Raw genomic sequence first — 17,640 nt, 5'->3', positions numbered from 1 at the left:
CTAGGAAGTCCTAGACTAAGGTCATTAAGGACTAGTCAGCTCTTTTTGTCTGGTCTTGGTGCTGGTCTAAGTCCATATCAAACTGATCCACCTGGAGGCCCACACCCATTCATCCAAAGATAAACCTGCCTCTGGCCGTCTTTAAATTAACCTTTCACTTAGCCCTAGATTAGCTCTGATCTTCCTTCAGATTTTTTTAAGCCAAGAGAGCTGAGACTATTTTAAACCATGACTGAGAGAGGTAATTTCAGTTAGTCCAGATTAAAAGTGTGAATTAGTATAAGATTAGGATTAATCTGAGTCTGTGAAACCAGCCCGGAATTATATTTTTTCCAATGCATTTCCACAACCAATGTGTGAACTGCGTGTGTGTGTGTGTGTGTGTGTGTGTGTGTGTGTGTGTGTGTGTGTGTGTGTGTGTGTGTGTGTGTGTGTGTGTGTGTGTGTGTGTGTGTGTGTGTGTGTGTGTGTGTGTGTGTGTGTGTGGTGTGTGTGTGTATTTAAAATGCATCAAAGTGCTGTTAATTGTTATTGCAACACCAAATTTATCCCCATGCAACCCCCCCCCCTTTTCCCACTCGAGTGGTGAAAGTACTCACAGCTGCACAGTGCATTAGGACTGTCATTGCTTTTCCATACGTAATCAGGTGAAAACATCAGACTTTGATGCGCTGATGTCTGCAAGCGCTTCCTCCCTTGAAACCGACTAAACCACCATCTCTATCTCGCTCTTATTTGTTGCAGACGATCCCCTTCTCATCGAAAGACCACCTGGTAAGTGTGTACGCTGGCAGGACACTCCGGCTAATTCCAGGTCAACGCTTCTTTCCAAGATCCTCAAAGACAGTCTTGGGTTTTTGAAGAGCTTAGAAGAGCCGACCATCTGTTTCCGCACCGTCCCATAATGTGATTCTGGTACTTTGATAAACACGCAGGAAATAATCTCAAATGTTTTTATGCTGAAAAGAACCGTTGCACATTGCACACAGGCCAGTAGGGATCTCCCCAACTTGGTTGGGGATTGTTTATTTTAGGTTCTATTGGGTTTTCAGCGTTTTTCTGTTCAGGCAGGCCTATTCAACTGGTGGTCTGTGTTCCAAATTTAGCCCATACATTAATTTAGACTGGCCCTTTGAATACATTCGGAGGTTGGAGAAAAGAAGGTTGCAGAAAAACCTGCACGGCTTAAAGTTGGCTATTATTATATGTAGTTTTTATGCTGAAAATACCACTCAGATAATGCATTCTAGTCATTCTAGCATACCTCTAAACCACCCTGTTCCAGGACGCACTGTTTCAGTGGGTGGTGCTTCCCTCCTAAGGCTTCTATTTTTGTGAGCCAGTGGGGTTTGAGCATAACTTGTGTTATATTTAGTCCATAAACCTTCACTTATTTCACCTTATTAGTCCACCAAAATATGTTTCTGAACAAATTTAAGGCAAGAAATAATCACAATCCAGTTATTTAATCTTCATATTAGACGACAAGGCCTGATTTAAAAGTTTGTTTGACTTTGTTGCCGTTCTCCAGGTTTCTGGGGACATCGCACTGGGGACACCACACGCAGGGATTTTTGGTTTCTTTCAAGCAGTAAAATCAGTACAAGTCAGAAAATAAGATAGAATAACATAAATACATCTCCAATGATAACAAATCACACAGCGGATCGGATGGAGCAGATAACCGTATAAAGAAATCCATGACGAGCTGACATAAGCTCGTGCAGAGAGTAGGAAAAAAAACGTTGGAAACCGAGTGCTCAGAGCGCCCGGTCGGAAGCCTGAGCGTTTTGCTCACAGCGATTACTTTGTCATTAGTTTACCTCATCTTTTGACACTCGGCCACGTCTAATATGAACATCCCACATTCTAACAATATATATGACAGAAAATAAGGGAAAGCATACAGAAATAGGTCACCTTTAAAGTCAACAACCATATGACTATGGTTATATTATCTGGAAATTAAATGTAATGTCCATTTATTTAATCAAATGTATGGAAGCTCATTTGAATCTTTTTCACAGTTTGATGAAGATTTGAAGAATACAAAGGTGGTCTTGCATTGTCTTTTTCTTAAGAGACTGCATGATGGCTCCAATCTCAACAGTGAAAAATGCTTTGTTGAATTTTTCAGACCCCCCCCCCCCTAAGTCAGGAACAAGTTGGAAATCTGGGCCCCAACAATACAGTTAAAAATCTTAAAGTCACTACATTACTTTCTCTTGTCCCCACTCCAGGCGGAGAGCCGATCTGGATCCCCTTCACCTTCAAGTACAACCATGCCCACAGCACCTGCAAGGGCAGCCAGTACGTCAAGCGCACATGGTACAGGAAATTCGTGGGTGTTGTCCTGTGCAACTCGTTACGATACAAGATCTTCATGGGAGACGGTCTGAGGGGTGAGAAAACATGTTTTTAAATTCCGTAATGTACTGTACTCGTTCTTTTTTCCTCTCCTACATCCCCCCTTCTCTGCTTCCACACCACCATGTGATTTCATTGTCTTGTGTCAGCCACTGTTACATAATGGTACATTTGGGAAAGTTACCACTTGCTTCTCTCTCTCCGACCCCTCCCTCGCTCTAACCTACAACAGAGCCCTTTTACAGCATAGCAGACACATTTGGCCAGGGCGAGGACCACTGCCAGTTCGTGGACTCCTACCTCGATGGGAGGACCGGACCCGTGTACCTCTCTAACAACGTGCCAGCCGCACAAGGTAAACGAAAAATAAAATAACGGTGTAATTCCCAGAAGCCATCACAGCCCTCACAGTGAACTGTCTCACCTCTAACAAGGAGGAACCTTCACTGGATGCTGTAATTTTGCTGGTTTTCTTCAATTTAACAGGAATGCCATACGCTGTAGCGTATTGAATAATGCAGGATAAATGTCCTCATCAGAAAGACAAAGACACATGTTGCATAAGAATGTATGATATAGAATTCAAAATTCAAGAGGTTTATTTATAAAATGTCAGATCATATGATAAAATTATTTTTATTTGTAGTTCTGTTCATTTGCAGTTCTGTCAATAACCTGATTTCGCTTCGAGGATTAAGAAAGTGTGATGTCACTATCATAACATGACAACTTACTACAGCAGTTAAGGCAACTCAAATGGGACAAAAAGTACAAAATATAATATATTGGTTAATAGGAAGCAACAATTACTTTTTCCCACTATATTTATAAATATATTAGATAGGTTGAACTTACTGAGAGATTCCAAATGGGGTCGGTGTGACGATAGGTAACTCAAGGCCACATTTTGATAGGGCCTAGGTTTGAATCAAATTCGAATAAGTCGATACATTCAATTAAAATCATGAAATAAATAAATACATACATACATACATACATACATACATACATACATACATATATGAATAAAAAACACAAAACATAAAATTAAATGTGTGTGTTTTGACCGTCTGCTGTGAATAAATGCTGAGAGTAACCTAGTAAATGAACCTTTTTTTTTTTCACACCGCAGGATTCTACCGTGCGTACCGACAGGAGCCGGTGACGTTCGGGACGATCGGCCGACGCACGGCCCATCCTTTCGTGGGCTGGTACGAATGCGGGGTTCCCATCCCCGGAAAGTGGTGAAAAGTGGAATTCCACCAGAGATACGCGTCGCCCAGGGCCGGTCGGGCTGCATTCTGCTGCGCCCAGGCTCCGGCCCTCACCGCTCCCAAAAACTGACTTTTGCTGCAGCAAAAGACGCCATGACAAACCCCGATACGGCTTCAGAGGAAGAAGAATATAGTAACTAACTTGATTTATTGTCATTAAAATGCACTTGTTATATTATGCAGTCTGTATATCAGGGGAAAAAAAGAAGCATGTCGCTCTTGCTTAGGTTAACTCTTGTCTTCCGGATCGGAAAGTGTCCTTATTTTTTATATTCCCGACTATCCCAAGAGACAGGTCCCAAAACCCGGCGTTATTTATCCAATCGAAATGCACCCGCAATTCAAAACGGGCAATCTTTGGACCAAAGCAAAGAAAAAAAAAAGAAAAACTGAGAAGCTTGAGGTGTTTATAGGTGTATTCATTATGGATGGGCATAATGGAATGTAATAGCTTTTGATAATACTTTTTGTGTGTTTTTTTGAACATAGTACATGCTGTTTTTGTACCCTTTGTACTTTACCGGATGCCATGAAAAGTTGTATTGTAAGTGTTTGTATGTATACAGATTAAAAAGGTAAATAAAAGACTTAAGGAAATAAAAACTTTTTTTTTTTGTTTGACAAAAGTATTTAGTCAGGAACTGTGAGACATGGAATAAAGGCGCTTATGGAAACCAAAGGAATCTTAAAGCATGAATCATATGATGTTCCCCTGGAGGCCAAACGTCAACCCATCTTGTTCAATGGAAAAAGTGAAAAAAAAATGAAAATGAAAGAAACAATCAAGAGACGAGCTTTGGTTGCGTCATTTGGAAGAGCAACAGCTTCAAAACGTCAAGAAAAACACAAAGAGGTGAGCGAGGGAAAGAGCAGGAATAAGAAAGACACAAAGGGATGAAGAGATTTTGAGCTGAGTCGGTGGAGAGGAGGTTGAAAGCTTTAGTGTTTGTATTAGCTGGAGTGATTCAATTAGCTCTAGGAATGAGAGAAAGTGATAGGGAGATGGAGGGAATGGCTTTGCTCTTCTGACAAATGTGGAAGACAGCTGGGCTGCTGTATGCAGATTAAAGATCTAAATTTTACTGTACCTATAAGTAATTTCCCTGTCTGTTGAACTGATTTGATTGATATTTTTTTCTCACAAGAATTGATGCATCGCTTGCGGAGGTAGTTCTGTCGGACAACTTGACAGCGCCACGCGCTTCTACGCCCTTATTTGGCCGACCTTAAGCCGCCAGTTCCCCTGCCCTACCTGCTTTGCTGCTTGCTTGCCGCGCTCCCTCCATCTCCCCTACATCTTCCTGTTGGGCTCTACTCTTCTATCCAATTGGGGGGGATTCAAAGTTGATTAAGTGTGTCTTTGTTTGCTGTACACCTCGCTGGGAGCAATGAGCTTTAGAGCCCAGACGCCAAACTCAAACGATGCAAAATAAATTAAGATAATATAAAAATAAATCTAAGGGTTGTTCTGTCAAAATTGTAGTTGCTTTGAAATAAATCATAATTTCCTTATAATCCATTTGGTGCTTAAAATCTCCATGATCTATAATCAAATAAAAATTGCTGATGCAATCACATTAAACCTAATATGCAATGTGGAAAGTAATGCACTGACTTTGAAAATACGGCAAGAAGGATTCTTATTTAACCTCAATCTGTTGTTTTTGTATATACACCAAGACAAATTCCTTATACGTGTAAACCTACTTGCTAATAAAGACGATTCTGATTCTGATTCTGATTGTTTGCCTAAATGTGAATTGTGGAGCATTTCATTTGTTGTGCTGCCTCCAAAATAATAACAGATAAAAAGCAAAAAGGAACGTTTGTTACCCTGACAGAATTTTGGGACATGAAAATGGGGTCATGGGCCAAAAAATGTTGAGAGCCCCTCATTTATCCTGAGCAATTTAAAACGGACTGTCCATGCTGTTGTCAGCATTTACGTTCATTTAAATAATTACATTTGTTATTTATTGAGACAGCCTCAGAAAAAAAATCACATTCAAAATGACATGTTTCCTCACATGTGAAAGATTACTGAAAGCAACTTAAATATAAAAGCCATGTATAAGGACAACCCAGGGCTACACAGCTGAGAAATATCTGCTTCGTGGGAATGGGGAGGGGGGGGGGTGCAGCGGTGTATTGAAAAGCTGCCATCACCGCTCTCTCAAAACGGAGACTCGTCTGTCATTCGGGTTTGCGCTTAATAAAACTGCAATTGATGATTTTTTTCCATAAACTACAAGAGCAAAAAACCATTGCCATTATTAAAATTGTTTCCAAGCATTTTTCTTCATCTGTCAAGTGTGCTTTCGGTGAGCTCCAATGGAGCTAACTGAATGAATGATGAAATGAAATTAAATCATAAAATCCCAAAAGTCAGTTAGAAAGAGGTATAAAAATACAAGTGCATTATTTTCCATATATCCATGCTTTAAAAGTCAAACACGAATATCTCAACACAAAAGAATGAAAAAAAAAAATAAAAGAATTCTCGATGGCAGACTTTTAAACTATTACTCAAGAAGAGGCCGTTCTGGATTTGTTGTTTTTATTAATTTTACAATATCACAGAAGACCCCGAGACCTCCTATCTGGAGAGCTCAGGCTGCAGTTTATTTGTCTTGGCCGGGACAAAACCCCGGCCGTTCAATTTAAAAGGCATTAAAATGCGAGATGGAGATTTCTGAGAGGGCTGGTAATGTTTTCCACCGGGCGACGGAGAGGAGAGATAATGGTCGGCTCTTTGGGATTGGTAGTGCAGCGATTTGTCAACACGCCGGCGGATGGCTTGACGTTCAGATTTCAAACATACTTTCCAGGTAAGTAAGGCTACGGACGAGGGTTCCTGTGTCCATGTGGTTTGAGTGAATGATGCATTTCTCCTTTCTCCCGAAAATATTTTCATTGGCAGCTCCGCTTCCACTGGAGGAAAACAGTGGAGTGGTGTTGTGGTCTGAGAAGGTATGGATAAACCTGTCCTCCACAGCCAGGAAGACATATACAGAAACATGCAGAAGAATGTAAGTGGAAGAGAAGAGAAGAGAAGAGAAGAGAAGAGAAGAGAAGAGAAGAGAAGAGAAGAGAAGAGAAGAGAAGAGAAGAGAAGAGAAGGGAAAATTCTTCGAACCTATAGAGGACCACCCTGCTTGTATGTACAGTGTGTGTGTGTGTGTGTGTGTGTGTGTGTGTGTGTGTGTGTGTGTGTGTGTGTGTGTGTGTGTGTGTGTGTGTGTGTGTGTGTGTGTGTGTGTGAGAGAGAGAGAGAGCCATTAGCAGGAGGTTTTGTCAGAGAAATGAAGCAAAGTTGCAAACCATGACCAATGCAACAGGAAAAGGAAGTGTAGAATCTGCACATCCCAAACACAGCACGGTAATCCCCGGGTCCGTTTCTCCTCCAGCAGGTAATAAATATTTCTACGCCTGTTGAGAGGTCTTTGAAACGGCGATTTGACCACGTGTGGCCCTCAAAGTCTGCATTGAAACCAGAGATAACCGTATTCTTCAAAAGAAGCGTCATGGAATTGCACTTGGTGGTGCTTTGGTGATTCAAGGAAACAAACATTGCTAATTAAAGTGGTATGATTATGTTGTTAAAAAAATCCCATATGTTATACTTATTTTAGCTGTTACTCTATGAGAAAAGGACATTTAATGTGTTTGTATAACATATACAGTATTTGGGCCCATTGATACTGTTTCCATTGTTGGTGGCGGGGTCCGCCAAATGCAAGATGCAGTGAATTTGATGAAGCTAGTTGTTGTCAGCACCGATGATATGGATGAACATTCATAAAGAACAACAGCTCCCTTGGATGACAAATATATCCCCTATTGAACATATGTATACTTTGTGTTTGAATATGTAAAGTCTGTTCGCTGAGGTTGGGGAGGTTCATTTCTGCTCGGGAAGTGGTGGGGCAGTGCCAAAGAAAACGGGTCTGTTGCCAAAACAATTTCAAGTGTCTGATTATTATTATGTGTTTGGAAAAGTGCAGAATCTGGTCAATCTGAGGTAAGGAAACCATGAAAATGATTGCTGGGCACTGGGTGTGTGATATTTTTACCCACGTACGCTTGTCTGACTGCGTGCCTGGTTCTGTCTGTAAACACAGGCTTTTGGAAAATCCCTTCGATCAGGAAAACAGTTAACTTGAATACTTGAACTGGATTGATTTAATTTTAGAATATAAAATATACGCCGCCTATTACTGCAGCCACTGAAAAAACTCAAGGAATTAGGAATTCAGGCTGTGGGACACGAAAAACTACCCCACCCCCCAATCCAAATCATCCGAAACAAATTTCTAATCAATCAGGAGGACTATCTTGAACTGCTTTGGGAGAAGTCTAACTGAGATCCAACACACACACAAACAAACATACACACACACACACACACACACACACACACCCATCCTCCCTCATGCTGTGAAATAGTTCTGTGGGAGTGCTATGACATCCACCCATCCATAATGATGGAATCAGCAGCACAAAAAAAATCACATGTCAGCGTCTTTTTTTCAGATGTCTTTGCCAGATCCTCCGTAATAGTTTTCCTGCACTGAAGTGAAGTGAAGGCCTGTGTGTGCACGAGCTGCAGATCCTTTATATAAAAAAAGGGCAAAAGGCCACGAGGGCTTTGATTGAGTCCAGGCCTCTCTGGCTTTCCACGCATAGTCAATGCGTTTTCAGACACTACTGGCTGAACTCTGGTTATTTAGCATGACCTCATTTCCATCTATTTGAATAGAAAGACAGAAGTCACCTAAAAAATATCATAGGGCAAAAAATGCTGGTCTCCTAAAAGTAATATTTTTTCAAAATCCTTTTTGTGTGTATTTTTATTGACAAGGGTCAAGTGAGTTTGGGGAAAAAAAGTACTAAAAACACAGAAGTTAAAAATTTGAAGGAAAGAAAGAAAGAAAGAAAGAAAACAGAGAAAGAAACAACGAAACAAACAAACAAAAAGAGAATAAATATAATATGATAATGATAATATTATTATAATGATATTATTATTGTTGTTAATAATAAAAGTAATAATAATAATATCATTATAATAATATTATTATTATTATTGTTGTCATTATTATTATTATTATTATTTCTATTATTATTATTATTATATATTTTTATTATTATTAAGGCTTTCAATGCAATATAAAACCAATACAATATTTTGTATTACAGTGTATAGTTTAACTCCATATTGCACCTCATTATTTTGTCTAATGATTTGCTATGCTTATCTGTTTTCAAATGATTGATGAGATCAACCGTCAGATTTCGAGAGCCCAATATCACTGACCCGGCAGAGTCGAGCACAAAGCATTGGGAAAAATACAACCAAATACATAAAAGAGGAGTCACAAAGGCAAAGAACTTGTTTTTTTCTTTCTTTCTTTCTTTTCTATTTGACAAAAAACAGCTGTGATGGAAAACATTACCCTTCACATTGTGTCACTGGATAATCATCCATGGCCAATAGCCTGTTGTATTAATTCTGGCCATAATACGTCTTTCGCTTTCATAGATGTGAATACCATTTAAAAAAAAGTTTGGTTTAGGCTATGATTGAAAGTTTCTATTTCGCTACTACAATATGTCAATGTCATTCAACGTCATTGTAACTGTCATCAGACACGAAAAACACTTTCTCAAAGCAGGTGATGTCTCTTATTTTTAGAACTTCTGAGCTGAGAAGCAAGGTCTGTTTCGTGGAACATAAAGTACCGTATCCTTTCCAGCCACTGAAGGTTAGAGAAGGAAGAGCTCCTTCATAAAAGTGGAAGGCCGACCCTGCTGAGCAGTGTCTGACGGAGGATCCGGTGGAAGCGTCCTGCGTCCTTGGACGGCAGGACCGGATCGAAAAGCCCCGAAAGCACATCAACAGGAGCCATAAACAAGGGTGGTGGGGGGGAGGTACAAGGACCCTAACGATGGCTTTGTGAAAGTAAAGCCGAGTGGAAACAGCTCTGTTGATTCTCAAACCATACTCAGAGACATAATATTTACCAAACTCCAAGATGACATAATGCGACGGAGCGAGGGGTCAGTTGCTCTCCGTTAAATGTTTTTTTGGAGGGGATTTGGATCGCTCGCCGTTGCAGCTAGAAGCAGAGTTATGAACCCCGTCGCAACACCGGAAGGGTCACGCATAAAGCCATAAAGACCCAAGGCAATGGAGGAGGTGGTGGCGGATGGGGTGACTGCCATGGAAAATGTACATTTCGCTCTCTCGAGAACCAACAACCTTTTGAAACCGGCGAACCCCAAAGTTATAGAGTGTTAGGTTATGTTTACTGCTCTGTAAAAAAGAATGAGTGAGATAGAGTTGAAATAGGGGGGAAACGGCATGGATTTAACAGGACATAACATGAAAAGGACACATTTTTGTGCACTTCTGCTGCCTCAGGATCGCATCTGGGCGGTAACTTCTCCCTGCACCAGCTGCCTCATCGCACGTCCCTTTCGGCTCCTCCGCTGAATCAATAAAGGAAAACACGGCTGGGAAGTGGGCTGTCCGCTCCCCTTACGGACTCCAAGAGGCAAGAGAAAGGAGAGGGAGAGAGAGGGAGAGAGAGAGAGAGAGAGAGAGAGAGAGAGAGAGAGAGAGACGGTACGGTCGAGATGAGGGGAATCAGAAATCTGGAACGGTCCTCTGCAGGTCTTGGACGGCGCTGTGGAAGTCTTTAAACTTAGATCGTGTTTCCCTGGCATTAGGGACAAGAATCAAAGCTGTTGTTTGAAAGCAAAGCCAACGCTCTTCACACCAGGGCCTGTTGTTTTAGGTCTTACTTTGGGCGTAAGAGAGGGCAATACAACCCAGAGAGGACTACACACACACACACACACACACACACACACACACACACACACACACACACACACACACACACACACACACACACACACACACACACACACACACACACACACACACACACACACAAGCATACGCACATAAACTGGAAACTGGGATTAATATAAACTTGGAATATTTTTATGGAGAGGCTAATTTCAAGGTAATTTTAGTCAGAGAAACATTGGACAGCACCCCAACATTGAAGTTTGTTGGGGTGATGTCTGCAAATGAAGGAAAACCAAAAACCAAAGAAAACCATCAAAATCGTTCAAATTGATCGAGTCATTTTTTTGACTTCAGGCTGCCGTACCGTGGCAATCCCACTTGTCAAAGAATACGGTCGAGATTTAGCCATTGCACGGCATTCGGCCAAAGCTGTTCTCTCAATACTGGATCAATTTAAAATAATCTGATGCCAATCGCTGGGATTGACCCCCAGTGACTGAGGTTTAAAAACACCAGAGTGTTAGTTTGACTTCAGTTAAGTTAACTGTTGGCATGTCAGTTGTACAACGGCACGTTTTGAGGTCATGTCTCATTGCCTGCTTGGGTAGGATTTGGGATTATGGACGAAAGCTGAGCAGACGGGGGCCGCAAAAAAAACCAAGCTGTCTATCATCCTATCTCAGATAGTCTTTTATGTCGGCTAGAGGCGTCGAATGTCCCTGTCATAGCGTTTTAAAGGACTCTGTTCATGTACCAATGATGTCCCCTCGCAGACAACGTGATCATCGATCAATTAATAGACACCATGGACCTACGTTCTCCTTGGACATGAACAGAGAGTGCTCATTTGCTGCTTTAGTTGCATTGTCGCCGGAGAAAACAGGAGAGGAAAACAGTTAAGTCACTGCGCTGCCCTCACGGTCCTCTTCTCCTCCTCAACAGACGATGAGAGGGGAAGATTTACGGCCTTTTAATGACTCCTATTAATCAGCCGCGTGCGCTGACACACACACACACTGAGGGGCTAGCGGCAGTGACAAGGCGAGCAGGGCTGGCTGTCAGATCCTCTGGCCAGAGGAGGGGAGCCGTCGCATCAGGGAGATGGAATGAGACTCGGGGGGATCCAGCTGGGGTCTGAGTGTGAGAGGCAAACGAGACCGATGTGCATCGAAGTTTCCTTTGATAATAACGTACACGGACTATATAAAACGAAGACTGCATAACTTGAAATGGAGTACTCATCCACCAAGGTCCTTGACGTGCAAAACTCAAACTCCCAGTTATGACAAACAACCACAAAACATGTATTTGACCCAAATACCAGCGTGACAAACTGAAACTAAACTTAAACTGTGTTCAGTCACTCGTTATTTGTCACCATCCTTGCAAAAAAAATAATTAATAGCTGTTTTGATAACATAGTTCTCAGCTGGATAGGGGGGTTGTACATGTACGGTAGGTGTAATTATGTTACAGAAGCTACCAAACTGCCTGACATCATTCATCAAATGGAATTCAACTTATTTCCGGACTAGATCTCAGCTTTGGTTGGTTCTAGAGGTCTCTTGAGTTCAAACCGAGCTGGGAAGAGCTGCCTTCCGCTACCATGCTCCGAAAGCTTGGAATGACTTTCAAATGACTTACAGATTGGATCTCTTAGTCCCCTTGGGCTGTTTTGGGAAACATTTGGGTGATTTTGATGCCGGGCTCTGCAAATGTTTTAGTTAAAAGTTTTATTTCTGTTGTTTTTATTTTATTTATTGATTGCCGATGTTGTTGTTGTATTCATGGTCTTTTAACATTTTAATGTACTGTAACGGGAGCAGCTGAACGAAAAAGAAGAAGAAGAATATTTTAATGTACCGTATGATCATTGTAACCAGGGCACCATCTAAAATGGGACCTCGGTCTCAATGGGTTTTCCCTCTATAAATAAAAGTTAAATAAAAAAATACAAATCAATGAAATTCCAATGAATTAGTCTAATCTATTTTCTTAACCGTAGATGAGGAAGCTGCAGTGGGGATTGGTCCACGCTGGGGTGCAGACTGTGGATTTGACTGTGGATTTCACAGGCTCAGGCAATGCGATACAAAGAAATTGATTGTTATTACCTTACAGGACACTACAGTATGAGAGCATAGTTGATTTGGTCAGCATTGTGTTCTGAGCCAGTCCAAGCGTGTGTTTCCGACCTTGGCATGGTCACAAACCTTTGATCACATTTGGTCACGAAAACAACTTTTCTTGTCTTTTCAGTGCCAAAATCACTTGTTATAATCGCCGTCCACCTGTTCACGAGACGCGCATACATCATCGGAAAGTGCGCGCCAATGGAAGCCAAAGCCAGAGCTGTTTTTCTTTATAGTGGAAACACAGCGATGGCAACGATTTCTTGCTTTGATAATTTTTTATTGTTTTGGATGCCATTTTTCCTCTGTTTTCACTTTGCAACCCAGCTGCCCCCTTTTGTATAATACAAATATTTCATTTTTGAGTCACAAGTCAAGGCAAATAAAAGCTTCCCTTCTGATTCTGTTTGATTTGATTCTATGTTATCCGTCACGGCTGCAGTCATTGGACCCAGTGGCTTCGCAGACCAATTAGGTGGCTTGCTCCATGGCTCGTTTATAATAGACGTCAAGAAAAACTGTCAGGAGTGACTTATTTATCTTAATGCACCTAGTTTTCCCCTTGCTGTTGTGGGGATTCCAGCCCAGGACATCCGGGGGCCCCACAGCACAAACCTCAACAGCTACTTGTCTCCCTTAATATTCTCCCGCTGGTCTCCAGCGATGTATTCTGACCTCCCCAGTCTTGTAATGTAAGCCGGTAAAACAAAGATTTGTTGCTACGTGGCCCCTCTGAAAGCCTGTGTTTCTACTCTCTCAGGAGAATGAGGGGAGACATGCTCGTCGGGGGCCGTGCACACTCTCTCTCCGCCTCGTCTCCTCTCCTCAGCTAATGCCCCCGTTGCCGTATTTTGACTGCGGAGGGGCGCACACCTCAGGGGTTTTCACCAAACGCCATGGTTTCTGGGAACGGAGGAGAAATAAAATGTCTCCCCTTTTTTTGATGACATTTCTATGGCAAATCAAGTCCAATAACATGCAGCGGTAAGCAGGCATATAGTAAATAAAAAGGTCCAATAAAGGACTTGGGGCAGCCCTGTAACAGCAAAGCTTATTTCTCGTTTCCCTTGGTAATAAAGCATCACATCCCCGCCCCACCCCACCCCAACACACACACACACACACACACACACACACACACACACACACGCACATACACACTAAAGAAAACAAAACGAGAAAAAAAAGAAACAAGCAGTTTGCACTTTTGCAGACATGCTTAATTCTTTCTCTGCAAGCGACCGCAGAATGGAAAGTGTTTTACTCTCTCTCTCTATCTTGTTGCTCTTGTCTTTCTTACCATCTATTTTGCTCTCACTCCCTTTCTTCCCTCTTCTCCTCCTCCTCCTCCTCCTGCCCCTCCTCGCTCGGGAACTCGAAAGAACAACACAGCCGTCAGACCTGACTTATTCCTCCTCGCCTTGCTGTTCGGATGAAGGTGGAATATTTGCGTTATTCTGCTGGAATTTCGGCTCGCTGCCTGGGGGCGCTGCTCCTGTGCTCGCTCAAACTAATCAAGCGTGAGCAAACCGCCTCGTGGGTCAAGGAGTTGTTGGAAATAATTATCGGCGTTCCTTTTAACCTGCTCTGAATACCAGATGGCTGTAGGGCTGGTGCGGTGGGGTCCGCGGCGTGTGGCGTGACGCTCCAGACGGCTTAGTCACAGAAACGACTTTCAAACGCCTGCCTGTGCCAGGTTACAGGGAACCAGGCAGGTTCGGGTAAACACGCTTAATTATTTCTCTCCGTCTCGTCTGTCAATCTCTTCTTTTCCGTCGGTCCCTCACCCATCAAGGGAACACCCAGCATTCCCTCATTGGCCTCATATAACCTTATAAACATGCCTCTTTGACATCAATTATTAACCAGCTCTGTGGGATACTCAATTCTGATTGGTCGATCGTGGCAGTCAGTGGTCAGTTATTTCCGAATAATGACCACAGATCTGTTAATAATTACCACTGTCACGGGCGACCACTTCTCTACCTAGTTTTTACATCCCTTGCATCAAGCTGCCTACATACTAATGCAACATAGAAAGGACAATGGAACACTGCGAGACATGAATACGTCCAATTTCACATTAATAACATTAAATAGATTAGTCATATTTAGTTTTTTTTCTAGGGTAAATAGTTAGCTACGGGCTATTTCTTCTTAGCAGAAGCTCTTAATTAATGCATATGAGCTCTAAAATAATTTAATTTGATAAGTAGCAATTTAATAAGCAGGATAATGTGCAGCTGCTGTAGCGGGTTGTTATTGCAAAATAACCCCCTTTGTGGTGATACCTGATCACACTGTTGGGGGTTCTTTTGAGACAATGGCGGGACATTATCCCTCACATACATGTTAACCTTAATTCCAATAACAAGCAGAGAGTCTTATCAATATGCACACCCACAGACAGACAGGAAGAGAGATATACAGATAGATGGGGAAAAAAAAAAAAAATCATAGAAAACATCTGGCAGATGAGCAGCTGTCTTTGCATGAGGGGGACATCAGTCTTGCCCTTGTGTCAGACATCGTTAGTTATTATTCACAATTGCTTTTGGAATGTATTTTTGGGATCAGATGCATTTGGACACAGACACACGCACTCACGCCCACACACGCACGCCCACACATGCATACACGCACGCACACACACACACACACACACACACACACACACCAAGACAAACAAACACATTTTGAACTCGACAGATTGAAGCCACACTTGATCCAGACACATCACACCCTGTGCATTATGAATCTGAAACCTGGGATTAAAAGTATGCGCTGTTCTTTTCTACAGTCCTGGCAAGTGCATCACACCACTAAATCTCAACAAACACACACACACACACACACACACACACACACACACACACACACACACACACACACACACGCGCGCGCACACCACAAACACACTGCATATTGAAAAGCCATCTCATAGGCTTTTCAGGGGGAAGTCATACATGGAAAATATAGAATTATATCTCCCAGGGCATCTCCGAGAGCAATATTTTAACCTAATGTCTTATTAATCACCCATTATTAAAAAACATCCTGGACGCCAGAGCCAAGTTGCGCTCAGATCACGTCCCGCTCCTCTTAGTTTGACGGGCCAATCCCGACAGCTGTGGACAGAAAAGTTACGTCGGGAAGCTGTCTGAACGACCGCCAACGGATGGACGCGCCGAGGGAGGGAGGACAAAGACAGATTCATGCGAGGGAGAGACTTTAAAGTGAACTCTGATGTTTGCCAGGGAGCCAATGTTTGTTTATATGCTGAGAAACAACTGCTAAGTAAGGGATAATGTGGAGCCAGCAGGTCATTATCGCAAAATAACCCCCAACAGGATGATCAGGACCATGATGCCAAGCACAGGGGTCTCATGTCGCTCTGAAGGGGCTTATTTTGTTATTTCCCACTTAATAAACAGCTGCTTACTAGTTAAAAGAATACATTGAGACAGAATATTGATTTTAAATGATTTTGTGACTCGTATGCCTTGTTTGAGAGCTTCGCTGAGAAAAATAGTTCCGCAACAACGTCGCCAACACTGCCACATCATAGCAAACTTTTTTTTTTTACATTTTATTACATTTTATTAGATTGTATTAAAGTGCAATTGTCTTGGGGTTGGAGTCCTGCCATGTTTTAAACTGCACTTTAACGCCACCTCATCTGTGATTTTATGATGTCTTTATTATTTTCAGCCCTTTATTTCTATGCTTTTAGTCTTTTTGCTTTAATGTCATGTCATACAATGTAATGTATGTCTTATGTGAAGCACTTTGAACCTCTGTACAAGTCAAGGCAAGTGTATACTTGCCTTGTCTAAAATTTGGACCGGTGCTTACAGTCCATGTTTATGCCGTAAACAATCTTGATGACAAAATATTTACTATAAACTAAATACACATATTGTATATATGAATTATGGTGTTCTTTGTTTCCATAGTTTATCAAAAAACACATATAAAAGCACATTCAACTGACATAAAGGGGCGCATACACAATTGTACACTTGCTCACGCACACACGCATGCACATGCACATACACACACACACACACACAGTCACATCACTTGTAGTGTTCTTGCTCCCAAGATCTGTCTAAACCGAAGCCTATCTTATCCTCCTGATTAGCTGTTAACAAGCTGATGTAATGCCGAGCACCAGGACCGCAACGAAGGCGCCTCTGTTTTTAACAACCCTCTGCTCCCCCCCACCCACTGTCAGACACACACACACAAACACAGACACAGACACACACACAAAGACACAGACACACACACAAAGACACAGACACACACAGACAAAGACACACACACACACAGACAAACACACACACACAGACAAACACACACACACACACACACACACGGACGTTGCGATACTGTATGCATGGATCCTGGTGTGTTTGGCCTGTACGGTGCCTGCAGGATAAGCCCCAGAGAGCCATGCTGCTGCTGCTGCATCCTGGCAATTAAATGCCCTGGCCGGGGTGTGTGTGTGTGTGTGTGTGTGTGTGTGTGTGTGTGTGTGTGTGTGTGTGTGTGTGTGTGTGTGTGTGGGGCATGCGTGCGTGTGTGTGTGTGCATGTGTGTGAGGGTGAGGTCATTCACATACTTGTCCTAAAGAATTACCCTGATGTGTTGGGCCGCCTCACACGGGCAGAGAGAGAGAGAGAGAGAGAGAGAGAGAGAGAGAGAGAGAGAGAGAGAGAGAGAGAGAGAGAGAGGGGTACAGCTAGAGAAGTGATAGGAAATAAATCCTATCATATTGTCCCATATGTTTGAATAGTTCCTTGCTGAATATACAGTACATTGACATTATAGACAGTTAGCATTGTTGGGGGAGTGTGAAATGAGTCTGGACGGGGGGACGCTTTCGAGGGGCTTATTTTTTTATAGCTCCTCTAGGTGCAGTCGTCTCCGGGTCCCCGTTGCCAATGTTGCATCTGTTTCTGGATATGGCAAAAAAAAACAACTAAAAAACCATGGAAAATCCCCTGGCAATGAGCATCTCCCTCGAACACACACCCACACA

General features: G+C 42.3%; 1 protein-coding gene across 2 annotated transcripts in view; it reads left to right on the top strand.

The window, feature by feature from the left end:
- The window catches only part of fndc1 (fibronectin type III domain containing 1), a 35,204-nt gene extending 29,845 nt beyond the window's left edge, over positions 1-5,359 (top strand). For both annotated transcript variants that reach the window (XM_080024462.1, XM_080024461.1), the window contains exons 18-21: positions 745-774; positions 2,241-2,402; positions 2,600-2,722; positions 3,500-5,359. In XM_080024462.1, coding sequence (XP_079880588.1) covers positions 745-774; positions 2,241-2,402; positions 2,600-2,722; positions 3,500-3,615 — 431 coding nt within the window. In that variant the 3' untranslated portion in view covers positions 3,616-5,359. The remainder of the gene's footprint in view (positions 1-744; positions 775-2,240; positions 2,403-2,599; positions 2,723-3,499) is intronic.
- The last annotated feature ends 12,281 nt before the right edge of the window (positions 5,360-17,640 follow it).

Source organism: Zeus faber (genome assembly GCF_960531495.2).
Source record: "Zeus faber genome assembly, chromosome: 2".
NCBI lineage: Eukaryota > Metazoa > Chordata > Actinopteri > Zeiformes > Zeidae > Zeus > Zeus faber.
Note: the sequence above shows the minus strand (reverse complement) of the source record. Positions and strands in the feature narration are given on the sequence as shown.